The sequence below is a fragment of the Bidens hawaiensis genome, unplaced genomic scaffold (genome assembly GCF_021521415.1).
Source record: "Bidens hawaiensis isolate Kalapana, Puna unplaced genomic scaffold, B.hawaiensis_p1.1 tig00025998_1, whole genome shotgun sequence".
Classification (NCBI taxonomy): domain Eukaryota; kingdom Viridiplantae; phylum Streptophyta; class Magnoliopsida; order Asterales; family Asteraceae; genus Bidens; species Bidens hawaiensis.
Window position 1 is genome coordinate 190,306 of NW_027494180.1, and position 10,670 is coordinate 200,975.

Sequence of the window (10,670 nt, forward strand, 5' to 3'; positions counted from 1 at the left end):
TACATTATTATTCAAATCAATAAAAATAAAAGGTTATTATAAGTTTGTTAAGTTCCATTTCCTGTCACTTTTGTTCTATACATGGGCCACTGGCCATGGCAAATGACAAGCATGTTTTACATGCCAAACACACTGAAATGATAAAATATTTTTACAATTTTATATTCCGTGAATTAAATAAAAGAAAAATGATATAAAACCAAAAGGCTAAATATACACATAATAGTAAATGTAATTATATATATAGTATAATTAAAAGGTTTGGTGCCACAAAAGAATTTTTTTAATATTTTATTAGTTGTGTTTGTATTTGTTTAACTCATTTTGATGATAAACCAATTGTGATGTCTTGGTGGGTTGGTTAATGTTAAGTTTGTTAATTGCTAAACTATCAATAGCACAATGCAAGTTCAAGACTCACTCATGTAAACAACCCCTCCATTGTTTGAATAGATAATTTTTTGGTTTCTTTCTTTCTTTTTTAATTTTTTATTATAATATATACTAAATGTGAAGCATCGTTTATCTCGAATATTGCTACTGTTTCTGTAGATAATGTTTAGTATCTTTTTTCTTTTAACTGAGGTGTTAGTTACTTAGTTGGCACATGAGGTTACGTTGAACTACACACATCAATCTTCGTCCCCCTTACTTTTCCTCTTGCCTTTTGTGTTTATAGAGAGAGATAAAGAGAACCGCATACCAGTTGCACAAAAAACGTAATCTGGTAGCATCCTCAGAGTCTTCAATCTTCATGGGCGGCTCTTGTTTCCTAAATTCCAATTCATTGAAGACAACCACCATCAAATCCCATCGTAAATTAACATTTAATTTAGTAGATACCAAATTATGAAATAACTGGTGTAATGTGATTGCACCATTATATCATAATTTAAGGATTCTTTTTCATGTTATTTCTTCAAGCTTGCGGTTCTATTTTGTTGATAATGATAAAATTATGGATCAAATTATTAAGTACACTTTTGTTAAATGCCAAAGTAAACGTTTGGGGTCTGTTATATCAATCGTACCACATAAACTAATCAAAATTATTTAATGTTTTATATCATTTAAGGAAGGTATGACGCTATATAAAGTAACCAAATTCGGTTTGTTATGTAGCCTCTCTGATAAAAAGATGAGTAATGCATAAGCCCAAGTTAAGGGGTTGTTTGGGATTCCTTATTTTCATCAACTCATGACTTATAAAGTTTTTAAAAAGTTAATAAGGTGTATAAGATGTTTGGCAAACCATAAAGCTAACTTATGGAGAAAGCGAAATAACTATGTTTGAAAAGTTAAAAATATGTAACTTATTAACTTAATGAGTTTGATTTACCTATTACACCCTTTTAAAAGAATGCCTCCCTATTAGTCATTTTAGTTTTCCGCAGCACATAAACTAATTTAAACACTTTTTATAAAAATGTCATAAGTTATTTACGTAACCCTAAAAACAAACTATCCAAACCAAAGCGGTGGAGTAATTATTTCTCTCTCATTTTTATACCCTGCGTTCTTCCTTTCCTTTAATACTACTACTACCAACACAGTCGCAGTAAACGAAAGCAAAGAAATGTTCAAGAAATCAGTGGAAGCAAAATCGCAGCAGCGGTTATCAGGTGCTGACCGTAAGAAACTGAAGCGAACGATCAAAGAACGCTTCCACAATGCTTCCGATTCCGACCTAGACATCTTAATCCCCTCTAAGGTATGTATCGATGTGTAATTCCTTTTTTAATTCAATTTAATACTCGGTATGATCATATTACTGATTCTAGGGCTCAATATCATTGTTAAGTTAGGACATTTGATTAATTGATTCAATTTGGAACATAATTATGGTTGAGTTAGGGTTGTAGATGCTTTCTGTTGACAATTTTTATTAATGTTTTGTATAATATTAGGGCATAGAAGCAAGTTACATCCATTATTATGCAATAATGTTATGGTTTCATTTTATTGTAGGTAGAGGTAACCGTCTCGAAGCAGCCAAATCGTGTCCTTATTTACAGTCTTGAAGGTGGATTGCCAATCTTCTTTGATGTTGATAGTAGAGGCACTACTATATTTCCAACAGGTATATAACTAAATGACTAATTAAATACACCTTTAGCGTTTATATTGTTGTGAAATGTCAACAGCTTTTAAAACGATTGTAACTTTGTGATTTGTGTTACTTTCTATATCCGGTTTGGTTTTTTGGAATTTATTGATGTTTTCATTCAGCTGCAATAGATTTTGTGTTTATATTTGCATTTGGTTTTAAAAGCTGAGGCGCAACGAGAGCTGGAAAACGCCTTACGGGCCTGAGGTGGTGTATCATGTACAACCAAAGGGATGGAGAAATTATAAAATGTTTACTTGATAAAAAAATTTAATATGTTAAACAGATGACAGAGACAGTATTTGGTTGTACGTAGAGCAACACCTCATGTGCATAAAGCTCTCGCCTTGGCTTTTGGGACCTAAATGCGTTGAGATGGTTCTTGCCTTTTTAAACCAAGTATTAATGGGCTTTTTTAACTGTTGTTGATATTTAATGCAGTTTACGCACTATGGAAAGTTCCTCATCTTCTACCTGCTTTTGTTCTAAAAGGGGGTGAGGTGTCACGTTATGTGATTGGTGGGGCGGATTTGATGTTTCCCGGCATCAATATTGATGCAGAGGGTCTCCCTGAGTTTTCGGCTGGTGAACCATGGGCTGTTATGGTTCCTGGTAATCCTGCTCCAATTGCTGTAAGCATCTATACTATTGTTGTTCCAGTTTTTATTTATAAATCAATGATAGATGTCAAGCATGTGTAAAATTATTTATTTATTATTTTTATATTGATAGGTTGGGTCTACCTGCATGAGTAGCTTTGAGGCTATGAAAGCTGGTCTTCGTGGAAAGGCTCTAAAGATCAGTCATCACTACAGGGATGCACTTTGGTAAATACATGGAGTAAAATAGAAGGGTCTGGTGGGTTGGGTAATTGTCAAAATGGGTAATTTTTAACACGGGTCAGGTTGGGTGGCTGATAACATATGTGTTTTGAAAGTGATTATGTAGAACAAGACATTCTTGTGAATAAAGGTGTATAGTTAGATATTCTTGTGAATAGAGGGGTTCTTTTTAGGAGAGTGAGTAAAAGTCGATCAATGTAGGTTAAAATATAGGTTAGGAGCTTTTTTTTTGTCTTTTGATGATCAAGTTTGTTGCATTTAGTGAGACACTTATCATCCAAAGCTGATTATTTTAGGAAGATACAGATTTTTTTTATTCCGGCATTAAAAGTTTAAATAATCAGTTTCAAATGCAATTATAGTATTCTACAAACCCCTTAACGTGATCACAAAAACTACACTCTTAAAGTACACAATATAATCTTCTTTAGCAATTCTTTACCGACTTCATTTAAGATGCGTTGAATATTATTAAACTTAACTTAATTTTTGATAAATGGGTTGTATTTACCACCTACACGTAACTCATTGATATGCCATCATGTAGTGGTTTTATGTGACAATATTTTCTTTTTATGGGCATTGTTTTAGGGAATCAGCGGAATGTCGATATGTTCCCAATGCTGGCTTTCTAGAAGACGTTGTGTTTGAAGATCCCTCTTTGTTGACTACTTCTCAGCAATCTGATACTGATGCCACAAGTGATCATGGAAATGATGCAGATAACAGAGAATCAGAGGGGGTTATGAATGGCTCAGAAGCTAGTCATCCTCATTCATCTTCAAATATGCAGTCAAACCCAGATATTGACCAACAAGTAACAACTGATTTTGGTGACCTAAAGGTGACAGAAAGTGATAAGGGAATTACCGAGGAGCAAAGTATGCTTTCAGTTGAGGATGTAGATGCACTTTTGGACCAATGCCTTCTGCAAGCATTTTATACCACCGTTAAGGATAAAGATCTTCCTATTGCTGGAAGCACATTATGGTAAGAAGGAAATTATGATTCTTGTACTATCTGCCTATTCTCATATGTGTATATTGAAGCACAATGGGTTTCAATTAATAAGGGCGTGTGATTGGGGAACTTAGAGGTGACAAAAAGGGATCGCCCATGCCACAGTAGGCCATTTATTGTGCTTATATATTTATTATTTTCATTGGCTTTTATTTTGTGTTGCAGGTCGAATCACGTGTTACCTTGTAGGCCACCAGGTACCGTGTTGGATATTAAGAAGTCATCGCACAAAAAACTATCTAAGTGGCTACAATCCAAATCTTCAGAAGGATTGGTAAGCTTGCTACCTTTTGCGTCTTACGACTTTTGCATTCTCACTGTCATTTTTCTGCACACATACTTATACAAGTATATATAAGTCATATACATACACATGATTACATATACGTATACATATGCATATTCTTGATTTTAAAAGGCGCGCAAGGGGCCAGAGGAAATCACATTTTTGGTCAAATTTCGTTAACATTAGGATTTGTAGGAGGCTTATATGTAAACGCAACCAAAGGAGTGAAGAAATTATCAAATTACTTGATTTAAAGATTGGTATGTAAAAAGAGATGAGATAAACGTGTGACTTCTGGTTGTAAATAAAATTTATTTGGTTGCACATTGAGCAGCGCCTCGCGTACGTGATGCACACTTTTGGGACTTAAATGTCTTGGAGGATCCTCGCTTTTTTAATTCAAGCGCATATTAACATATACATACACATACGCATGCATACACATAAACACATGCGCATGCACACATATACTTCACAATTATAAGTTTATGCTTACATTTTTTTCCATTGTCTCACAATGAGTTCATATCACTTGTAGATTTCATCAAAAGAAGATAAGCACAAAAAAGAAGTTATGGTTTTGGCAATCAACCGCAAGCATCCGGGTTACACATCCTTCAAACCCGAAAAGCAACAAGTTGAGAAAAAAGAACAAACAGCTGAACCCGTTAATGAAACAAAAAGTAACAGCATGATGGAGGTTATAGAGATTTACAAACCGAGTGTGCATGTAAATCCAATTTTCACATCAGTGGGAGCTGATACAAGCCAACTTTATACTCAATCCGAAGCAAGTGAAGTTGTATTTGCTTATATCGAAAAAGAAAACCTTGTCAAACCAACAAATAAATCAATCGTTGTTCTAGACGCGATTTTATGCGATGCATTGTTTAAGGGAGCTATTAAAAAGGGTTCCACATACCCCTCAGAGATACATAAAAAGGATTTAGCACCGACGTTTATAAACAGAATGCAAGCACACCATCAAGTGACTAGAGGAAACGAAACTGTTGTGAGGAAAGGTGGTTTGAAACCCATGCAGATTATGACCGAAAGAAGGCAAGGAAACAAGAAAGTTACAAAGCTCTCAGGAATGGAATCGTTTTTGATCAATGCTGAATCATTGGCATCGGAATTGCAAAAGAAGTTTGCTTGTAGTATCTCTGTAACAGAATTGCCAGGTATTTACTAGGGACAAACTGGCAACTCGTTTAGCGTGTTCAGCCCGTTTAGTTAAATGGGTCATTTTTAGCTTTTTTATTTAAACTGTTAAAACAGGTCCTGTTCAGCCTGTTTTGTTTTTAATGGGCCGTTGATCAATTCGTTTGGTTAAATGGGCTGTGTTCAAGCTGACGTGTTTAATCAATTCATTTTTAAAACGGGCCATGTTCACTTCGTTTACTTAAACGGGTTGTGTTCAAGTTGAATTGTTTTATCTGTTTATTTAAATGGCTGACCCGTCAACTTGTTTATCACAACCCTCCAAATCATTTACAACCCCACTCACCAACCTGTCAAATGTCAAACCTATTTAACTTGTCTAAATAAAAGGGTTAAACCGGTCGTGTTCGGGTTACAAAAACGCTTTACTAGTTTGTCTAGAAACTATCATAACCTCTGTAAATTGGTTTTGGTGTGCCCATTTGACTAGCTTATCAAAAGGTTACACTCATAATCCCGTCAACCCATTTGACTCAGGTTACAATTTTTAAGTTTGTTTGGGTTAGGGTGGATGTCTTTGGCATGAATAGATATACATGGGGTCGTGTTCGGGTTCAGTGATAACCTTTTGAAATTGGTTTTGGTGTTGTCAACAGGGAAAAAGGGACATGAGGTTCTGGTTCAAGGCGGGATTATTGATGTTCTGGCTAGATATCTGGTCGAACAGTATGCAATACCGAAGAAATATATCGAGGTTCTTGACAAAACAGCTAGGAAATGAAGATATTGTTTTTGGTCTTTTCTTGTTTGTTTGAAGTGGAGGTATATAGATGTCATTTTGCATACTCACTTCTATGTTTTTCGTTGTCTAGTATTCTTGTTAAATGCATGAGTTTTCTGGTTGGACGGTATACAAGTTATTGAGTTTATAAGAACGTTTATTTAACATATACGTGCACTTTTTTTATTCTTTTATTTTGCATCTTGCACAATGTTTTGACTGTAACCTTTGAATTCGATGTGTTGTAGCATTAACTTTTATCATTGCTGCTTGTTTCATTCATTTGTTAATTTGAAATAAGGTTGTTGGAAGTAAGAAGTTAAAAAGAATTTAATTGTCGAAATAAATAGTACTAAAATATCAAACTTAGTCGGACTATGAAATTACTCGAATGATGGGGGGCACATTGTCAGACTACGGGTGCGTTGTGAGGTAGGGGGGCGTCAATCACTGCCTGTGTTGTGAGGTAGGGGGTAGGGGGGCGTCAATCACTGCCTGTGTTGTGATGTAGGGGGGTGCCAATCACTGCCTGTGGTGTGATGTAGGGGGATGCCAATCGCTGCCACCTCACTCGCGCTTTGCATACAAATGTAAGGTGAGGGGCCCAAATGGTTGGGTAACAAGGCCATGGGAAAATAAGTCGGGTCACATTCAATTTTAACCAATCAAACTACCCCGCATTCATTTTTATTTAAAAAAAAGATTGAATATTAATTAACAATTTAACTAAACCAATACATATTTGATAATTTAGTTAATGAATGTCCCTACGTCTACATGACATCACTTTTGATTAACTAACCATCAATCACAACACATTTATCATTTTAAATGTCATGTTGGTTAGGGATCTCACACAATAATTTCCCGAGTTAGATTATTGATTATTTCAAGAGAATCAAGTAAATTTTGGTTATGATATTTAAAAGGTCCATGATTTTATGGCCCTTTTTTGGGGCAAAATTGGACACGATTCTATTCAAGACGAACCAACACAAGAAGAGAACGACCAAACAACTCAATTCAATTACTTCATAACAAATCAGTGGTCCAAATATTGCTAAAAACATAATAACAAGATCAAAATTAAATAACAAAAGTTTGCAAACTAAATGAATATAAGATTATTGATAACTTTCAAAAACTTTCATTCTTATCTTCAGTGATTAATCCATAAAACTGCTTATCTATATATGCCACCACATTTTTACAAAAAAATAACCGGCCCCTATAAAAAAACACACACTCAACCAACAATTTAAGATATATAAAATTCTCAAAATAATCTATTTTTACATAAAGAAACCCAAAATAGCCCCTTTTCTTGAAAACTTTCCAAAGTGAACCTTAAAATCCGTTGCCGAATACCGGTTTGGTTTCAAATTATACGGAGAAGACGAAGTTGAGTTGAAAATGGTCGGAGAAGACGAATTTGAGTTGAAATTTGCCAGAGGAGACGGATTTGGTTCAAAAATACACTTATTTAAATTTTCCATACAAATTTGAAATTGTATAAAGAAGATGGATTTGGTCAAGCCAGGAACCTAGTCCCTTCTTGTGACAACAGAAGAGAAGGAATTTCCTTCTTGTCCAATACCAACTATGATTTCCACGGAATGCTAGTCGAAGATCCACTATTTACTTATTTCTAAGAAGATAGGAAAGAAAGTCAAGTAGAGTCCACTTTGTCTACGAACAAGGAAGTTATAAGTAATGCAACTATGAATCTCATGGAGAGTTCGATCAATTAGGTTATTCGATTTGTTCAGAAAAGAAACGAGAGACAAGAAAACATCTTTTATTACGATTAAAAGGACCAATCTCAAAAAGACCAAGATCCAATTTCGGGTCATTTCTTGGTGAACATGATCTGCCATAATCTCTTCGTGGATTTGAGTTGAAAATGGTAGGAGAAGACATAATTGAGTTGAGAACTTAAGTGACATAGTTTACAACTTAATAAATGAACAACTTAAACCCATGAAGCTACCGCCATGTTCAATCTCCGGCGAACATTCACCACCACCTCCACCACTTACAACTTCCATCAAAACCTAACCTATCTCTTAACCAATGGTCACCTCAATGAAGCACTTAATCTCTTCTTCATCACCTCAAACACCCACAAAACCCACCAAACCTACGCCGATTTCTTCCACGCCTGTGCCCGCCATAACTCCATCACCCACGGCCAAACCCTACACCACCACTTTCTCAATAATACCCATTTCACACCCAACATATATCTATCCAATCACCTTATCAACATGTACGCCAAATGCGGCTTTTTAAATCACGCACGCAAGGTGTTCGATGAAATGCCTGAGAGGAATGTTGTTTCTTGGACCGCCTTAGTTTCGGGTTACGCCCAATACGATAGATGCCAAGACAGTTTTCGCGTGTTTTCCGAGATGTTATTCGATTGTCGACCGAATGAATTTGCTTACGCGAGTGTGTTAAGTTGTTGTGATCGTAAATGTGGGACGCAGGTCCATTCGCACGCGATGAAAACGTGTTTTGTTGAGTTCACGTACGTGTCGAATGCGTTGATTACGATGTACTCGAAGAGTGATGATACACGTGAAGCGTGGATGGTGTTTAAGTACTTGAAGTGTAGAAACCTTGTGACGTATAACTCGATGATTGCAGGGTTTCTAGTTAGCGAAAAGTGGGAAGAAGCTGTTAGTTTATTCTCAGAAATGAGGCGTAATTCCATTATTAATTTCGACCGTGCAACTCTACTTAGCATCTTTTCGTTATTATCAACAGTTGATAATATCCAGTGTCTCAATTATTGTTTTCAGGTACACTGTCTTGCTTTAAAAACAAGTTTTGTTTCAGAAATAGAAGTAATAACTTATGCTGATCTTGGTGCACAAATATCTGATATTTATAATTTATTTTTAGAAACCGAAGGTAGGAGAGATATTGTTTCATGGACTGCTTTCATAACTGTCTTTGCAGAACATGATCCCGTTAAGTCGGTTTTAATGTTTTCCAAATTATGTCAAGATGGTTTTATACCTGATCATCATACATATTCGATAGTGTTAAAAGCGTGTTCAAGTTTAGTGACCGATAAACACACGATGGTTATCCATTCCCATATTATAAAATACGGGTTTGAACATGATACTGTGCTTGCAAACGTGTTAATTCATGCTTATGGACGATCCGGTTCAGTTTTTGAATCGAAGAAAGTTTTCGACTTTATGGTTGTGAAAGATGTAGTTTCTTGGAATTCGATGATAAAGATTTATGGGTTACATGGTCAACCAAAAAACGCGTTGACTTGCTTTGACCAAATGGATATACCACCCGATTCCACTACCTTTGTAGCCGTTCTATCAGCTTGCAGCCACACAGGTCTAGTCGAAGATGGGACCAAAATATTTGAATCCATGTTGAAAACGTATCGGATTGTGCCCCAACTCGATCACTATGCATGTATGGTCAACATTCTTGGGCGATCGGGCCGGATTTCACAAGCTAAAAAGCTCATAAACGAAATGCCAATCGAACCTGATTTGGTTATATGGAGTGCGATGCTTGGAGCGTGTAGGAAACACGGTGGGACCGAGTGGTCCGCGCTAGCCGACTTAGCTTCAAAAAAGTTACAAATTTTGGACCCGAATAATTCACTCGGGTATGTACAAATGTCCAACATAATGTGCTCAAATGGTACGTTTAATAAAGCGGTTGATCTGAGAACACAAATGGACTGGCTTGGTGTTAAAAAGGACCCTGGTTTGAGTTGGATTGAAGTCGGGAACCGGGTCCATGAGTTTGCAGCTGGAGGGATGACCCACGGTCAAAGGTTGACCATATGCCAGGATTTAGAGGAGTTAGTTAAAGAGCTAAAACGGTTAGGTTTTGTGCCCGAAAGTAATGTTGTAATGCAGGATTTAGAAGAGGAAGATAAGAATCGGGAATTAAGTTATCATAGTGAAAAGCTTGCTTTTGTTTTTGCGTTAACGTGTGATGAATTTAAGTGCTCTAAACGCACGATTAGAATCGTTAAGAATATACGAATTTGTGTTGATTGTCATAATTTTATGAAGTTTGCAAGTGAGTTAACGGGACGAGAGATTGTAGTGAGAGATTCGAATCGGTTTCATCACTTTAAAGAAAGAGTTTGTTCTTGTAATGATTTTTGGTAGTTTAGTGGATATTGATTTAATGTGGCATTTGGATAGTTGACTCTAAGTCAATACTTCAAGACTGTTTTGACTTTGTTTGGTTGACTCTGTTTTTTCATGACCTCTGGTTTGTTGGATTAAATGGTTACTTGGATGGGCTTATAAGGGGTGCTGATTGAAAAGCTTAAATTCGGCCCGGTTTGTAAACGGGCCGAGCTCGGAACACATGAACGTGAAGCGCGGCTCTCTCTCTGAGCGTGGTGAAAAGGAGCCCAGTGTTGTGTATAAACGAAAGATTGAAGATGAGTATTGCTTAATTCCTTAAATCACTAAG

At 36.1% G+C, this 10,670-nt stretch overlaps 1 protein-coding gene and 1 pseudogene across 1 annotated transcript; both read left to right on the top strand.

Moving 5' to 3' along the window:
• Positions 1-1,545: 1,545 nt before the first annotated feature.
• LOC143572728 (uncharacterized) lies at positions 1,546-6,392 on the top strand. Its single transcript, XM_077057802.1, has 8 exons — positions 1,546-1,711; positions 1,969-2,080; positions 2,549-2,739; positions 2,840-2,934; positions 3,541-3,939; positions 4,135-4,243; positions 4,794-5,436; positions 6,073-6,392. Exons 1-8 carry the CDS (start codon positions 1,577-1,579, stop codon positions 6,195-6,197), a joined length of 1,809 nt encoding a protein of 602 aa, XP_076913917.1. The 5' UTR covers positions 1,546-1,576; the 3' UTR covers positions 6,198-6,392.
• Positions 6,393-8,160: 1,768 nt separating this feature from the next.
• On the top strand, positions 8,161-10,393 carry LOC143572716 (pentatricopeptide repeat-containing protein At1g71420 pseudogene; annotated as a pseudogene).
• Positions 10,394-10,670: the final 277 nt, after the last annotated feature.

Bases quoted from the DNA above. Each gene is read 5' to 3' on its own strand.
- LOC143572728 (XM_077057802.1), top strand. From the start codon at position 1,577: ATGTTCAAGAAATCAGTGGAAGCAAAATCGCAGCAGCGGTTATCAGGT. The intron at 2,081-2,548 runs GTATATAACTAA...TATTTAATGCAG, and splicing joins CACTACTATATTTCCAACAG to TTTACGCACTATGGAAAGTT. The intron at 5,437-6,072 runs GTATTTACTAGG...TGTTGTCAACAG, and splicing joins CTCTGTAACAGAATTGCCAG to GGAAAAAGGGACATGAGGTT.